Source organism: Schistocerca gregaria, chromosome X, assembly GCF_023897955.1.
Source record: "Schistocerca gregaria isolate iqSchGreg1 chromosome X, iqSchGreg1.2, whole genome shotgun sequence".
Taxonomy (NCBI): Eukaryota; Metazoa; Arthropoda; class Insecta; order Orthoptera; family Acrididae; genus Schistocerca; species Schistocerca gregaria.
The window spans coordinates 546,027,833-546,046,688 of NC_064931.1; the positions used below are offsets into that span (position 1 = coordinate 546,027,833).

General features: G+C 40.2%; 1 protein-coding gene across 1 annotated transcript in view; it reads left to right on the forward strand.

Annotated features, from left to right (window-relative positions):
- Positions 1 to 10,444: 10,444 nt before the first annotated feature.
- LOC126298788 (probable C-mannosyltransferase DPY19L1) overlaps positions 10,445 to 18,856 on the forward strand; it is a 215,761-nt gene continuing 207,349 nt past the window's right edge. The window contains exon 1 of the mRNA XM_049990249.1: positions 10,445 to 10,836. Coding sequence (XP_049846206.1) covers positions 10,698 to 10,836 — 139 coding nt within the window. The 5' untranslated portion in view covers positions 10,445 to 10,697. The remainder of the gene's footprint in view (positions 10,837 to 18,856) is intronic.

The following is an 18,856-nucleotide window of genomic DNA, read 5'->3' on the forward strand; positions in this document are numbered from 1 at the left end:
CATCACCAACTGTATTTAGCTTATCCTTTCTGAACACCTTTAGGTCAATCGCAAAAATTTCAGCTGCATTGATATCCAGCTTAGCCAGCTGTCAGAGACTGTAACGAATCGAGCATCAGTGCTTTCTATTAGGACTTGGAGATCTACTACTTTCTCAACACAGCTATGGCAATTTATCACTGTTATGCCGATGGTTCCTAGATCTATGTTCTTCCCATGTTCAACCAGCACCCTTTGAGACTGAACCCCTTTTAGTGTTACTGTGAAACCAAAAAAATCGTCCAGTCCACGCCACACTACTCGTGTAGTTACCTCCTGTGTGTAACGGACTCCTGATCTATTTAGTAGAACCTGATACTTCACCACACTATGGCGAAAATGGAGCAATCTGCATCCTAAATGATCGCAGAACCATCTGATCCTTTAATTCAGAGCCTCCACTTGGATCTCTACTAGGGATATGCCATTGGTCCTGTCGACTATGCTGCAAATATAGAGCTCTTCTTTCATCTCGAAAGCATGACTGGCGGCCTTTAACACTTGAGGTAGCGGCTCTAAACCAGAAAGAATCTCTTCCCATATGAATTGACACATATCATTGGTACCGACATGAGCTACCACCTGGAGTTGGCTGCACACTGTCCTCTTCATGGCATCTGGAAGGACCTGTTCCACCTCTGGAATGACTACACTCAGTATGCACACACAATGCACACTGACGTTCTTCCCCTCCTTGGCAGCCATGTCTCAAAAGGGCTTCATAATGTACCTAATACTGGAGCTCCAAACTACCAATAATCCCATCCTCTGTGGCTGCCCATACCTTGCAGGCTAAGTGGTTTTCTCTGAAACAGGATAAACGACTGCATCTGGCTGAAGGACATTGTCAGCCACAGATACCACCTGTAACCTGTTTGCCTTATGTTCAGCCTCTTGGGAAATCTTTCACAGCTCTCCACGCTTTGAGGCGACATCCTGCTCACTCACAGGTGAGGGATTAACCTCAATGCAAGTAATAAGTAGGCTGGCCACGGGCGTGGAGCGATCAGCATGCTCCTGGGTCGTACTGGACGTCCGTTGGATCCCCAAAGTCGGCCCTTAAGAAATTAAAACAGTTACCTGAAATTATCGAGCTTTTGAATCCAAGAGATGTCTTTTATGGTGTTGAACTAATACAATAAATTTAAGAGCTAAAGCAGGCGGTGTTATCACAAAAATAAAATATATTGATGTGCGTAGTCTTTACTCAACTGTACAATATTATGCTTGAAACTCCTTGGCACATTAAAACTGTGTGTCAGACCGAGACTCGAACCCGGGACCTTTGCCTTTCGCGAGCAAGTGCTCCATCAGCTGAGCTACGCAAGCACGACTCACGACCCGCCCTCGTAGCTTCAACTCTGCCAATACCTCGTCTCCTAGAGTCTCGGTCTGGAACACAGTTTTCATCTGCCAGGAAATTTCATATCGGCGCACACTCCTCTGCAGAGTGAAAATCTCATTCTGGAATATTATGCTTATTATCCTGTGTGATATCCAACAAAAATATATAGACCAAGATATCATTCTAAAAATTGTATGCGTTTATAAAACGTAAAGTACTAGCACCTAGAGGATTGTATCATCCTGTTTTGCCAGAACGAATAAAGATCGGAAAAAAACGAAAAACTGTTTCTTTGTGTGTCAAATGTATGGAAGAGAAAATAAATCAATGTAATTGGGTAATTTACTGGAACTTGGACAACTGATGAAGTAAATAAAGCTGTAGAAAAAGAATACAAAATTTTAGATATGTATGAAAAAAATAAAATTAGAGAGCAGTCCACATCATTTTGAAACCAATGAATTATATATAAAAACAATGAAAGAAAAACTAGTATTGAATTAGATCCTGATAAAGCAAAATCCAGGAAAACGTGCTGATGCTAAGATATGGCTAAATTCCTTTTGGGGAAAATTTGCACAACGACAAAACATGAGTAAACTTGAGTATGTTATAGACTTACAACAATTTACAAGACACTATTCACTGTCTGGAGTGTCTCCAGACACATCTTTGCTGGTCATTGGAGCTCAGTTCAAAGTGGGTCTCATCACTGAAGCAATTCTACTCCAGTCAATGATATCACAGGCGGAAGACAGGTCTGGAGCCTCCCCATACAGTGGTGGGAAACCAAACTGACTGTCGCCCACCATTTGGCCCACCAACCAGGATTGATGATCTGAGGTGCCACTTCTGTTCATAGTAGGTCCCCTTTGGATGTCATACATGGCACCCTCACAGCACAGCTGTACATCAACGACATTCTATGCCCCATTTTGTTGTCCTTCATGGACAGCAATCATGGGCTTACATTTCAACAAGATAAGCAGTAAATGATGCAGGCAAAAAGGAATACAAACTTCTCAAAAATGAGATCGATAGGAAGTGCAAAATGGATAAGCAGGGATGGCCAGAGGACAAATGTAAGGATGTAGAGGCTTATCTCACTAGGGGTAAGATAGATACTGCCTACCTTTGGAGATAAGAGAACCACTTGTATGAACATCAAGAGCTCAGATGGAAACCCAGTTCTAAGCAAAGAAGGGAAAGTAGAAAGGTGGAAGGAGTATATAGAGGGTCTATACAAGGGCGATGTACTTGAGGACAATATTATGCAAATGGAAGAGGATGTAGATGAAGACGAAATGGGAGATACGATACTGCGTGTAGAGTTTGACAGAGCACTGAAAGACCTGAGTCGAAACAAGACCCCCAGAGTAGAGAACTTTCCATTGGAACTACTGACAGCCTTGGGAGAGCCAGTACTGACAAAACTCTACCAGCTGGTGAGCAAGATGTATGAGACAGGCGAAATACCCTCAGACTTCAAGAAGAATATAATAATTCCCATCCCAAAGAAAGCAGGTGTTGACAGATGTGAAAATTACCGAACTATCAGTTTAATAAGTCACAGCTGCAAAATAATAACGCGAATTCTTTACAGACGAATGGAAAAACTAGTAGAAGCCGACCTCAGGGAAGATCAGTTTGGATTCCGTAGAAATGTTGGAACACGTGAGGCAATACTGACCTTACGACTTATCTTAGAAGAAAGATTAAGAAAAGGCAAACCTACGTTTCTAGCATTTGTAGACTTAGAGAAAGCTTTTGACAATGTTGACTGGATTACTCTCTTTCAAATTCTGAAGGTGGCAGGGGTAAAATATAGGGAACGAAAGGCTATTTACAATTTGTACAGAAACCAGATGGCAGTTATAAGAGTCGAGAGACATGAAAGGGAACAGTGGTTGGGAAGGGAGTGAGACAGGGTTGTAGTCTCTTCCCGATGTTAATCAATCTGTATATTGAGCAAGCAGTAAAGGAAACAAAAGAAAAATTTGGAGTAGGTATTAAAATCCATGGAGAAGAAATAATAAGTTTGAGGTTCGCCGATGACATCGTAATTCTGTCAGAGACAGCAAAGGACTTGGAAGAGCAGTTGAACGGAATGGATAGTGTCTTGAAAGGAGGATATAAGATGAACATCAACAAGAGAAAAACGAGGATAATGGAATGTAGTCGAATTAAGTCAGGTGATGCTGAGGGAATGAGATTAGGAAATGAGGCACTTAAAGTAGTAAAGGAGTTTAGCTATTTGGGGAGGAAAATAACTGAAGATGGTCGAAGTAGAGAGGATATAAAACGTAGACTGGCAATGGCAAGGAAAGCGTTTCTGAAGAAGAGAAATTTGTTAACATCGAATATAGATTTAAGTGTCAGGAAGTCATTTCTGAAAGTATTTGTATGGAGTGTAGCCATGTATGGAAGTGAAACATGGACGATAAATAGTTTGGACAAGAAGAGAATAGAAGCTTTCGAAATGTGGTGATACAGAAGAATGCTGAAGATTAGATGGGTAGATCACATGACTGATGAGGAGGTATTGAATCGGATTGGGGAGAAGAGAAGTTTGTAGCATAACTTGACCAGAAGAAGGGATCGGTTGGTAGGACATGTTCTGAGGCATCAAGGGATCACCAATTTAGTACTGGAGGACAGCGTAGAGGGTAAAAATCGTAGAGGGAGACCAAGAGATGACTGCACTAAGCAGATTCAGAATGATGTGGGTTGCAGTGGGTTCTGGGAGATGAAGAAGCTTGCACAGGATAGAGTAGCATGGATAGCTGCATCAAACCAGTCTCAGGACTGAAGACCACAACAACAACAATGCTCACCTGTACACGTCAAGAATTTCTAATGTTTGTCTTTGTGCTTGCCAAACCCTACCCTGAACAGCAAGGTCATTGGATCACTCCGCACATGAGAACATTTGGAGCATTATGGACGAGACCCTCCAACCACCTTAGGATTTGGACGATGTAAGCTGCCAGCAGGAAAGAATCTGGCACAATATCCCTCAGGGGAACATCCAAAAACTCTGTCAGTCAATGTTATGCTGAATAACTGCTCGCAACAGCGCCAGAGATGGATCAAGACGTTATTGAATTGTTCAATTTGTGAAGTTCTTTCTCTTGAAGAAATTGTACAATTTTTCTGAAACTATAGTAATTTGTTTGTCTGTACATGCACATCACATCTACCAATTTCCTTCACATTCGGATAATTCCTTTGTGGTGTGTCTTTTTTTATGTTATAGTGTATTTGTAACAAGTCATATTCAAATCTGTCTTTCCTGTGATTTCTCTAAATCACTCAAAGAGGATGCCAAGATGGATACTTCAACAGATCATGACTAGTCCTCTGCCTTACACTTCTACATTGTCTACATGTGTTCTGTCAATAATGATGTCTACTGGAGGCTAGATTCTAACTGTCTTTGTATTTCAAAAAGTAGCATTTTGGTAGGTTCTGGGTCAATGATTCCTAAGTCATAGAACTGATGTTTGGTTGGCTGCAAAAATTTTTAGCAGACTGCTTATATGAAACAACTCAATTTGCACAAGATTCCATCATCAGCTTGAAAATCTCATTACAGGTGCATAGAAGATTTTTTATTTGGTTCTAGTATGACAGTATTTAACCACCATAATTTATATAAAATGAAAGTAGGAACAATGTACATGTAACCGGCATCTGACACTCTGTGGAAAGGAGACATTCATGATTCGATGTCAGAATATAAGGGTGACAAGTATTCGAAGAGTGTTCTGGATACAAGTGACAGTAAGCCACTTGGTTGTATGAAAGCCAGTAATTCAGTTCCTGCATTAAGGACGACTGCTATTATATATTTTAGATTTTTATATCTGCTTGAGCTATAAACTTGACTAAGGCATTATATGTTCTTCCAGGTGGATCAGCAAGAACTAGGATAGTACATATAGGTTGAGAAGGACCAAGTCGCGATTTGTTCCTGTGAAAAGTTGACTCTGCAGTTTCATATTGCATGCACTGAAATAAAATGTGACTAATATCACAAATTGTGAAATCATCAGACTGACCCTGAAGTATCCTCAATAAGCTGAGCCGATCCATGTGCACAATAGACATTATTTTACTTGAGTATTTGGACTTCACAAACCATGGCCGTCTCAGTATGTGTGGCTTTACCCCATATTTGTCGACTATTAGTCATGCCTCGCACCTTGAAGGAACTGTTTGTTGTTTTAGTTACACAAGGCAGTCAATGTATGGGAGTTTGATGTCCATAGGCCTGCTGTTAATTGCATCTCTTGCTAGATGGCCTGTTTCATGCTTATATATATAATGCCAGAATGAGATTTGATCCAAGCGAAACCTGTAACGTGACCAGTCTTTTTTCCTTCATAATAGTGATCTACTAAATATAAGGTATATTTACAAGCTCATTTGCTCCAATTCTGATAGCTAATATATTTAATAATGCTTTGCGAGTCAGTGATTATCACTGCTTTGGAGATTGGTAAAAAGCTTACTCATTTTACCACCTGCACAACAGCGAGAAAGATGGAAACATCGCCTAGAAGCTGAAACTCTTGATGATTCCTTGCAGGAGACTTGTTGTAAGAAGATGTCCAGTCAGTTTATTCCGAAAGCGAATCCAGGTGTGTCTTTCAGCAAAGGAGGTGCTTACTCCGCAATCAGCTATGGTGGGATTCCTGTGGTTTCCAACATCTGTAGTGACACAGGTATGTGTACATTATCATATGCACCAACAACATCAAGAAAGACAGCTGTGACATTCTCCATCCATGTGGTCGCGCCATAGGTATCAGATGTTAAAATATTTAAAGAATCAATTATTCCCTTGCCTTTTCGAAACCAATACTGACACCACAGCAGGATTTCATTGGATGCCAACTATTATTCCAAGTATTTTTTAACCAAGGGCTCTCAAGTTCTGCCAGTGCAAGAAGAAAGAGAAATAAGTATATATGATGTGGCCTGTTCCTCATCTTTATGTGGTTTCAATACAGATATCACTACTTGGGTTGTCCAGTCTTTTATTAGTGCGCTATTCATCCAAATTTGATTAGATATCTGTAACAGTTTTCTAAGTGCTTTGTCAGGGTGATTTTCTATCATTTCATAGTGGATGCTGTCCTTGCCAGGAGATGAATTTGCCGCCTTTTGAATATTCCTCCTCAGTCTGTCATATGAAAGTGGTACCACAATAGGATGACTGTGAACTCTGAGTTCAGCTGCAGAATCGGTGATATTACGTTCATGAAGTCTTCAAGTAAGACACCAGTTAATAATGGCTGACGATTAGTTGAGTTATTGTGCTTAAGAAACTTTCCATCTATCAGTAAGACTAAGATTCACACAAAGTTTTCTATCTGTTCCTTTTAATGTATTTTAACTGTATTCGAACTCTCGCAGCTATTTTATGACACTCTTATCGTTTCGTTGTTTCTGAAAGGTGTGGTATAAATTTTTCGCTGTGCTATAGCCTTAGAGAACTCCAATGTCCACCAGACAGGGAGCCATTGCTTCAAAACAATTACTTTCTTTTTCCTTGGTGTAGAAGGTGTTGAAGCTTCTGTGATAATTGAAATGAACTGTTGATAAACAACTAGGAACCTAACAAATTTTAAAGGAATGAAATTCCTCCTGGACTGTCTCAGTATACAGTGGGGACTCTGCTTCCTTGATACACCAGTTGCTGGTTGGTTATATAAGGGTACCTGGATTTATGGGGAATTGTCGCAATTTCCGGATGGAAATGTTCTGAGCCAAGAGAGTCTTGTCTAACTGTCCACCTCATAACATGTTGAAAGACAGTGAAGTGGAATGTCAAATCAACAGCCGATGGTTGTCCGTATGGGTTATGTAGAATGGTAGGAGAGCCATTGTGGAGAAGTACTAAATTGAGATTTCTGAGGCTTGTGAGCAAATCTTTGCGATCTGCATCATCCAGTTCATAATAACAAGCAGAGTGGTGTGTGTTGAAGTTTTCACAGAGAGGAACTGGTGTTTGGAGCTGGCCAACAATCTGATCCAGAACAAGATTTCGCTAATTTACACTGAGTAGGTTTGTACATCGTGGAAATGGGGAGTGAATTACATTGGCCACTGCTTGGGAGTATGCGTCTGTAAGATTGGTATAATTTTTTTTAAACTAAAGCATATCCCTAATTGAAATGGCAATACCGCCTTTCCCAGCCTCTCTGTCGTGTCGAAGTGTTGCATAGCCTTTGAAGTACACTCGCTGAGACAGCTTAAATAAAGTTTCGCAAATGCCAGTCACCAGTATGTGGGTGTTGCTGAATTCTCTATAAAGACTCTCACTGTTCAAAATAGTCAATCATGCATTCCACTGGATGAATTTAAAAGTCACTGTTAGATTTTCAGAATTTTTCAACAGGCATTCCATATATAATCCTGTGTCGTTACCATGTCTGTGTCATTTTTTAGGGAAAGAAAGATCTGCAGTATTAAGGCACAAAAACTGTTAATAGCAGCTTCTCAACCTGTATGAGTTGTGGCCAGGGGAGTGGGAGGATATGGATTGTTCGGTATTGATCTCTGTGTACCCTGAAAGTCATATACCATGTCATAATAGCCATGCTTGTATGACTACAAGTGAATGTTTTATTTTTCTAAGACCTGGGAAATGGAACCAATATGTCATAACTTCACACATAGGTCGCTGATGGAGTCTATTTTTTTTGTCATTTGCAAACGTTCTGGTTTCCTGCAAACTTTAGGGCATGCACTAACAGAGAGCGCTCGAGATGAGGAATATCAGCAGCAATTTACGCAAATGATGGACACTGTGATGGAATATCAAATGTGTAAGAAAAGCTATAAACGAAAAGTCTCATAGGCTTCCGTGTGCTTAGAACAATGAGTGCTACTACGACATTGTGTACTTACAGGGTGACAGTTATTGAACTATATGAAACAAAATCGTCATAACTTCTGAACCGTTTGCGTTAGGACGTTCAAACTGCGCGGTTGGCCGTGGGGCATGACGGGAAGTAGTATGGTTTGCATCAGTGACGAAGCCCACCATTATAAAAACAGGTGACTGTGTGGTGTCGAGTTACGAAATAATCGGTGCGATATTCCTTGATGGCACAGTGACTACAGAACAGTACATGAAGGTTTTGGAAGATGATTTCATCCCAGTTATCCAAAGTGGCCCTGATTTCGACAAGACGTGGTTCATGCAAGACGGAGCTCGAATCCATCGAAGCAGGAGAGTGTTTGATGTGCTAGTCGAGCACTTTGAGATCTACATTCTGTCTCTGGAGTACCTTAATGCCGCTGGAATAGGTCTCAATTGGCTGGCGTATTGTCCGGATCTGAGCACACCTGACTCCTTTTAGTGGGGCTATATAAAGGTAAGGTGCACAGCAATAACCCCAAAATCATTGCTGAAATGAAAATAGGCATTCAGAAGGTCATCGACAGCATCGATGTTCTGACACTTCAGTACGTCATGCAGAATTTCGCTATTAGTCTGCGCCACATTATCACCAATGATGGCAGGCACATCGAACATGAAATAACCTAAATTCAAATTTATGTGTTGATATTTACATGTTGAAAAAAGTGTGTGCACGCCATAGTTTGTAACTAATTTAATTTTTTTTATATAGTCCAATAATTGCCACCCTGTAAATGGAAATATCAAAGGGAATTACGGCACTGAATAACTGAATGGACGTATGGCACAACTGGACAATGGATACTGCTGAAATATACATATTGTGGATGTTGTTGATTTTTAAATGCTAAGACACACTTTTGTGTGGGAAGGTACTCCACCTCTCTATCTTCAGTTACTTTCGTAGGAAACCTTCTCGCATCAGTGACTAAAAATTCAGACTTTATTTCTGCACCTTCCTGCCAAGAGACATGAAGCAACTGTAACTTATTTGCTAACTGCCCACATTTAGTTTCAATTTTATACCTGTTTCTCCCAATGGCGGAGATATGAAGAATTTCATGTCTCAAATGTTCTTTAAACAACATTCTGGTTAGAGTAATCGAGTGCAGTTTTCTCACATTACCATTTTCGCCTTCTATAAATACAATATATGAACCCATACCTAAAGATTGGTATGTATTATCCCTCCAAGCATATTTCCTGTTGTTAGGCTAGAGAATGAGTTGCTTCCTACAGGAGTGACCGCTGTGATCTATTCATGCCCTTACTTCCCAACTGTTGTGGAATACGCTGCCCCTTGTAACGGCGATTTACACAACTGGCACACAAGTTACTGTCTTCTGCTACAACGCCCGCATTGTAGGCGACATTTGCAAGCTCACCACATCAACAACCACTACAACATTACTGCAATGTGTGCCACTTGGCTTTACCTTTATTGGCGCGTTTGCGTCTGAAATTGGAACTTGTCGTGATGATGGTGAACTGTCTTGACTTTTGTCTCAGTGTGTTGTGCCAAGGTAGCTAGGTGCTGTGCATTGCAGACTGCGACGAGTCAAATGTATGCGAAAAATGAAGTTCCACTCCTTCCTGAAAATTCTGAGAACACATTTCAGTTTTACCCGACTGACTCGGGTCTGTAATGTACATTGTTGACGGAAAATGCGTCATGACTGGCTCGGCGGGCACGTACGAACGTCCATGACGCCGGGATCACGACATTAGTTACCATTTGAACTATAGCAACTGAGCGTTATTTCCCAGAGAATTGCGGAATTAATTGTTATGAACGATTTTTGAGCTTCAAGAACAAACATGGCATAGATACGTGAATCTAAACACACCTCAGAAAAATATACTGCTGATACACGAGGAAAAGCATACTGCCGTCCAGCCGGCAACTGTGACCGAGCGGTTCTAGGCGCTTCAGTCCGGAACCGCGCTGCTGTTACGGTAACAGGTTCGAATCCTGCCTCGGGCGTGGATGTGTGTGATGTCCTTAGGTTAGTTTGCCTTAAGTAGTTCTAAGTCTAGGAGACTGGTGATCTCAGATGTAAAGTCCCATAGTGCTTAGAGCCATTTTTACTGCCGCACACTAAGCTCACAGTTGTGTTGACTCGTCCGTGTCTCAGCGACGAATGCTAGACCTTACTAGCGGAATTCCAGCTCCCGTGAGAACATGCCTAGTACAGAATCGCGGTGTTTACTATCATTCGGATTGATAGTCATCGACGTTACGACGCCTTCCGCGCTACAGCTGGAGGTCTTTGACTTTGTCATCGCGAGTTTTTAAATTCCTTGCCCGCGAATGGCAGTAGTGCGTTTAGAAGTAGGAGGAAAGTTGTTTACTGCTTGCAAGTGGGTTTATTTAATAAGATGAAGGAACTAAATGTAAATAGTGGAAAGCATAATAGGTCGAGGAAACGAAGAGGCAAAGAGAAGGAAGTGCCGACAAAACAAGTATCGCACATACACAAAACTGAAATCAAACCAAAATTTTTTGTCATAGTCCTGGGTGAGTTATTTTTCTAGTATTTATTTATTTATTTGTTTATTTATTGGTCCAGTGAATCAAGGACTCGTCAATGTACAAAAGATTTCAGACCACTCCTCAGTTACTATACACAATTTTTGCAAAGAGTAATATTAGCCTACATAATATTTTGTCATTCTATACATCGTACAAATACTGTCGTAATTGATGCTACGGTCTTGATTTTCTACAAACACCCGTACTGTATAGAAGCAGTCCTTGACCAGGCAATCCTTCACGGCTGATTTGAAATTGTTTCTGTGGATTTAAATAACGCATTATATACTTTGATGTTGATATGACGAATGCCTTTCTGTAGTAGGCTGTATTTGTCTGCTGCACATGTACGTCATGTATTTGCTGCGTCAGATTCATAATAATTACATCTTCAAGTACGTGAATACATGGAAATGGTAGTATTTTGTTGTTACCAAAAATTTGTCTACAGGACAATCTTTGGCCTGCCACTTCCGTTAGTAAAATAAACTTTTTCTGTATGCTAAATTTTTCAACTTGCTCCACAGTTTTCCCAAAATACCACACCATATTTCAGCACTGAGTGAACAGAAGCAAAATATAGGCTATGGTCCTGAGATTATCATATGATTTAGAGTTTCTTTGTTTTAGTATGATGAAACATCTTTTGCTTAGTTTTCTGTTTATGTAGTCTACAAAGATATCCTATTTCATTTTCCATTGGATCCAAGTACTGAGGAACGTTGTACTCCCTATTTTTCCCATTGTTTGTCTGTGTATTTCAATATGAGGATTAGCTGGTGCTCCTGTTGTGGTTGGATAATAAGTTCATTGGAACAGTTTCTTCTGGTATTATAATCAAACTGTTTGCATCAATATACTGTATTATCTCTAGTACTTGCAGACAACACAGTTGATACATTTTGTATTCCAGTTACAAAGAATATAGTAGGGCTACCTACTTTTATTGTATTTCTTTAACCAGGATAGACTTTTACATACAAAATATCGGTGTACAGTGTAAATGTATTGTGAAGAATGTAGCAAGCTCTCCAGCTGTTTGACACCCTAATTTCTATATTTGAATAGTTTATTGAGATATGTGGGTTTATATTAAATTGTATTTTTTGCCAAGTCTTTGCTAAAATATCTTTTTTGGAGGCAAACTACTATTGTAAAGGCAAATCCATAGAAAAAAATTATATTTCTGTTCAGATCCTCAAGGGTTATTCAGAGTTTAGTTTACTGAATACTGAAACATTACTGAAAGCTAGGCTTGACATACATTAGGAATTAAGTAACTTGGCCACATCTACATATTTCAGCTTGTTTATGTGATCCAGCCAACTTGAATAATGTTTTTCAAACTCATTCTCTGAGAATGCCAGATGGCTCTAATAATAATTTGTGGGTCACATTATCCCCTTTGGTTACCTGCTATTAAGATTTGTGAAATAAAATAAACCCTTGTATTGTATGTTCATTGTTTCATGGCTATTTGACTTGAATCTATTTGAAATTTTCTGTTTAACAGTTGCATAATTTATTTTGTTTTGGTCTAATTCAGTGAGTTTATAATGTTTTACAACACATTATATGACTTATGTTGAGTGGAATGAAAATACCACAAACTTCTATTAGTGTCAATATAAAAGATTAACTGTGGAGTCACAATACTGTGAGCAAGTGTTTGCCCCTTAAGTTTGGTAGGAGTATTTTATGTACTATATTTTTACGCCTAGTAGAAGCAAATGCATGTAAATGTAAGATAAACACACAATTTGACACATATGCCTCTGCACTACCTTTTTCCCCATCCTTTCTTAGATGATTTTCTTCTTGATGTTAACCCTTTCAGGGGTAAAATTTATTTTGTATATAGCCTATTTGAAAAATAAAATGTAAAAAAAACTGTCTTTCTTTGTTATAAATAATACACTTCCACTATTAGAATTTTTGGCTAACCGATTTTCTAAATTGGTGAAGTTGGCGGGCATGTGTCCCACGAACCTAACTTGATCAGTATTTTCATGGGAACCTAGGATTTCCAGAGTTAAATATCTAATTTCAGGATGATTTTATGTGGATGGTATTATGGAAAAAAGTGTAACAAATCGGTATCAAATCACGTTCATTCTCCTGACACAGAAAAATGTGAAATATAACACACAAGTTTTTAATACAACATTTGATGATGGTTTTGACATACCACGCACCAATGGTTTCATGTTTTGTGAAGTTTTCTGGGTCATATATGTCCCAGTAAATACAGATTATGCATGAACCAGCAGAATTACTGAGGTGCGTAGTAATGTCTCAAAGCAATGTCTGTGATTTATACGAAAACGCTGTTAGCCACTTTAGACATTTATGGACTATATGAGATAGTGATTCACTGATTTTCATGAAACAAGCAGAGCCTAATTTGATTGCGCACAGGCTTCTGTATATCCACCCCATGGTCCATATTATTTTTCTCTGAGGTACAAAGGCATCTCATTACATGCTAGCACAATACATATACAAGACCATTATGGTTCAGATCTGGCAAATTTGGGGGCCGGCACATCAATTGGAACTTGCCACCGTGTTCCTCAAACTGCTCCATCACACTCCTGACCCTGTGACATGACGCATTATCTTGTTGAAAAATACCACTGCCATAGGGAAACATGATCGTTGTGACAGTCATGACATGGTGCACGTTGTCCGCAACCAGTGTGCGATACTTCTTGGCCATCATGGTGCCTTGCGCAAGCTCCACTGGACCAATGGACACCCATGTCAATGTTCAGCAGAGCAAAAGGAGCTGTGTCCAGCTTGTCTCTATTGCGCAGAACATGTCAAGGTGCTGTTCCCTTGGAAGATGACGGATTTGCGCCCTCCCATCAGCATGATGGAGAATGTATCGGGATTCATCACACCGTGCACTGCTCTGCCACTGCGTCAACTTCCAGTGTTGGTGGTCATGTGCCCCATTTCAGTCATAGTTGCTGATGTCTTAACACTGGCACATGCATGGGTTGTTGGCTGCGGAGGCCCATCGTTATGAGTTTTCGAAGCACTTTGTGTTCAGGCATGCTTTTACTCTGCCCAGCATTAAAGTCTCATGTTAGTTCCACCACAGTTTGTCTCTGTCCTGTTTTACCAGTCTGTCCAGCATATGATGTCCGACATCTCTAATGAGGGGTGGCTCCCCCACACCCACATTATTTGGACGTAGTTTCAACTTGGTTTTGCCATGAGTTGGAGACACTCACCCAGCACTCATTGAACACCTCCCGAAGTCATGCAGTTTCTGAAAAGATCGTATCAAGCCTCTGGGCCACCAAAATCTGCCCTCATTCAAACTCAGACAGATTGTGTGCCATCCCCTTTGTATACATACTCACTGATACTACATGCATTGTGCATGTGTCTGACCAGCAGTCATTCCTTGCCAGATACGCTGGATGGGTTATATTGATAGTAGGTAGGTGGTCATATTGTTGTGGCTGATCAGTGTAGGTCCCATGTGTTAAGACAAAACGCAAGTTCAAAAACATTGAGACAAGTAGATAACAGTGTCTTGTACTGGTCCATTGTTGTTGTAATTTTGCGAGCCCACACCTATTATCTGATTATTGCATCAGTTAGCACAACAATTAATTGTGATGTCATCCTTCTAAATGAACAGCAGTATGATAAAAAACAGGGGGCTTGGTGAGGAAAAATTTACAATCTGTGCAACAAAATGTCACAGAATCTGAGCCAGCACCACAATACCATACTGAGGCAGTTGTGCTGAGATAATTAATAAATGAATAAGTGTTTGGGTGGGATCCGATACAGCTGCACTGTATAATGCTGAAAGTCTGTCATTACTGTGGGGTAACGCTTGGACATGGCAACAAAATGGTACAATGAAAGTTTATTTTATTATTGTTTAGTTAAACAGGATTTTTACAAGTGTACTTCTCATTTTATGTATATGAATGGTGGAATGGGAAGGATCACTTTCAGCCTTTTATGCTATTTCACTCCAATGGCAAATGGTGCTCAATATTGCAAATTTTGTTTTCCACTCTAATGCCACACCTCATTTGACACAATTTTTTTGTATACCTCACATACTCCATCCTTGAATCTGACAGTATTAGGTATCAATGCTACATAGTACTGTCACCTAGGAAAATCTGCATTAACTCAGTGTCAAACTGTAGCAGTTGTGTTGAGAGAAAGGTTGTAATTATTACGTTCAAGTTAGTAGGCACAAAATGACTAGCTCTTCACCCACAGCCTTTTCTGAGGAAGAGCTTTTAGAGGAATGACTAAATGAAAATGAGGGTGATAATGATTTTGATGATAAGTCATTCATTTGTAAACAGAGTGAAATGATGATTAAAACAGTCTATCATGAGTTTAAAAAAAGTCACACAATAAAAGGTTTTGTATTGTAATGCTTATTTGAATGCAAGCACGCCTACCATTTTAATGTACACCCTGCTTGTTGGTTGGTGACCTCATTGTTTCCACAGAGAGACTCGTGCAATTGTCTGTGGTGTAGTTTAAATGAGAGTGCACAAAGATGACCTATATTTGCATTACAGAGTGCAAAGGTTTAAATTACAGTTTGAAATGAAGTTCTATGAAGTTTAAAAATAGACTGAGTTACTTCAAATGTGATTGGGTTGTGGGAATGGTAGGAATCTACGTCTCCATATATAAGCCCACATTAAGTACTGCGATGGCTTGGTCTTGGAAAATGTGTGTATCAGAAAATAATAGAACAAAACATATCCTGTGGCTAGCAAAATATTTCTGTAAATCATAGCACTTCAGAAGGATTTGCAAAACTTAAGTGTAATCAAACTTGCAGAACCATTTACAAGGTTATGGAAAGGTATACTACAGGTTGAAACACTTGAGAGCTGGCTAAAGAAATAAGCTTATTTAATACCCAGATAGTAGAGTAAACTGCCATAATTTTTGTTTTATGTAGCACTTTAAGTTAAAAGGGTAAGGATTGTTGTCTACATTGATGTTAAACATAGGGATACAAACAAACAAAAAACTGCAATTCGACCTGCATGATGATAGAAAAATCATGAAAAGAGTGATTCACGAGCTTGAGAAGACTGCTGTTTTAAAGTCTCTTTCAACTTACCGGTTACTCCAGTTCACTCCACTGCAGCAAGTGACTGAACAAGGTTATGTAGTTGTTGGAGTGCAGAACTGTCATTCAGGAGGAATAAGGTTTCCTTAAACCAGTTATGGCACATGTTGAGGTATTTCTTTAATCAAGGATATGACAATAATCCTTCCATTTCCTTGTTCCATCCATGTTTGTACTATCTTTTTACTGACCTTGTTGTTGACTGTCTGTTAAACCTTAATTTTTGAAAGGCCTGTGCATGCTGTTTCCTTGGAATCTCTGTTGTCAACAAAGTGTAAGTTATGGTGGTGGATCAGCTGATTTGTATAGCAAGCGATTTAAAGGGCAGCCTTCACCAAAATCAAGGCTTAACATTAACATTCGATTCTTTATTCAAATTCGTTGGCTTTGCCAACTCTGTCAGTCTATCACCTTCCAATGTAACATAGACCCAGGCTATGTGGAGTTTGAGCTATGCCACAGACCAGTCAGTCATCACAACCAAGATCCAGATGAATTCATTAACAACTATTTCAACATACATATAGCCCTACTACCATGTATCAATAACAGAAATGTCAGTCTGTGGCCGAAGCAGTCCGTGAAGTGAGAATTGTCCACCCAAGGCAAATACTTCATATTTTGTGATATGAGAAAGTCATCTGGCTAGTGGCTGATCATTGGTTACCCCCATACTGTCTTCCCACTGGCTGCCCACAGCTTGACATGTAGATGCAATGCCCAAGGGTTCAAATGGCTCTAAGCACTATGGGACTTAACAATGCCCAATTCTGAGACTGTACACAAGCATAGTGTTTCAGTGGCTGCTAATGAATATTAGATAAACCTTTCTTCCACCTAGTGAGATGAAATGGTGGTTTAAACACAGGACCCAAATATGGGAGGATTTTTGCCCACATACTTTTCCAGATGTTAAGATTTAGGGCTGCTGCAGATTCCCTAAATGATTGAGGATGAATGCTGGGATGCAATCCCATTCTTGTCCATCCAAGAGTTTGGTTTCCATATATATCATGGTTGTGCCCTGTATACCACATACTGAGATGTATTTATTGTAGATCGTCCAGTCCTAAGCTTTATAATGGAATTTTGGGCAATCCTGAAGTGGGCTACTCTGAAGAATGATATTGGTTCCCAAATGACAGCAAATACTGACACAAAATCCTGCACTTGCAGAACTGTAAGCTGCAATAAGCCTTTACAAAATGCATTTCCATAGTAAACTTACACATCTATCACCATCCTGAGACATTTGTTTGCTATTGAAAACATTATTATTCCACCATCATCATCGAGACGAGTACCAGTCATCAGTCAAGATGTTCAGTTTTAAACTGTGAAACTTTTGTTGATAAAGTTACAAACAATCACAAAAGAAATCTACATACCAGCAATGATAATAAGTGTAGCAGGTGCTCAAGGAAAACTTTAAATCACTGTCAAGAGTAGCCACGACTCATCCCTAAAGCAGTATGTGTAGGGGCAGCCAAACCAGTCCAGGAACAGCAGCTTAATGTCGCGGATGAAGTATCATACTTCACTACCACTACAGAAAGTGCAGGGGAAGAAGCTACTATCAAACTTTCAAAAGAATCTGGCCTGACTGAGGAACCAACCTCAGCAATTGAAAGCCATTTTGTATCAATTTTTAGATCCTTTCAAATCCATAGTGGAGAAAGATAGACCAAGCAGCTCATGGTAAAATACCATACCAACATTGAGGATCATCCATGAGTTTGCTAGCACTCATATAATGTGCTGCAATCTGAACGACGGCTATCCAGGAGGAAATGGAGAAGATGCTGCAAGGTGGCATCATTGAACTTGCAGAACATCCTTGGTTCTCTCCTGTGGTTCTTGTGAAGAAGGATGGCACATGGCATTTCTGCGTCAACTAATGATGTCTATCCATTGTTGCACATTGATGAGAGACTAGCCTGCTTGCAAAGAGCAAACTACACTTCTGGCCAGTAAAATTGCTACACCACGAATATGGCATTGTACAGACACGAAATTTAACCGGCAGGAAGAAGATGCTGTGATATGCAAATGATTAGCTTTTCAGAGCATTCACACAACGTTGGCGACACCTACAACATGATTACGTGAGGAAAGTTTCCAACCGATTTCTCACACACAAACAGCAGTTGACCGACATTGCCTGGTGAAACATTGTTGTGATGCCTTGTGTAAGGAGGAGAAATGCGTACCATCTTGTTTCCAACTTTTATAAACATCGGATTGTAGCATATCACGATTGTGGTTTATCGTATAACGACATTGGTGCTCGCGTTGGTCGAGATCCAATGACTGTTAGCAGAATATGGAATCGGTGGGTTCAAGAGGGTAATACGAAACGCTGTGCTGGATCCCAACGGCCTCGTATCACTAGCAGTCAAGATGACAGGCATTTTATCTGCATGGCTGTAACAGATCGTGCAGCCACGTCTCGATCCCTGAGTCAACAGATGGGAACATTTGCAAGACAACAACCATCTGCACGAACAGTTCGACGACGTTTGCAGCAGCATGGACTATCAGCTCGGAGACCATGGCTGTGGTACCCTTGATGGTGCATCACAGACAGGAGGGCTTGCGATGGTGTACTTAATGATGAACCTGGGTGCACGAATGGCAAAACGTCATTTCTTCGGATGAATCCAGGTTCTGTTTACAGCATCATGATAGTCGCATCCGTGTTTGGCGACATTGCTGTGAACGCACATTGGAAGAGTGTATTTGTCATCACCATACTGGCGTATCACCCGGCGTGATGGTATGGGGTGCCATTGGTTACACGTCCCAGTCAAGTCTTGTTCGCATTGACGGCACTTTGAACAGAGGATGTTACATTTCAGATGTGTTACGACC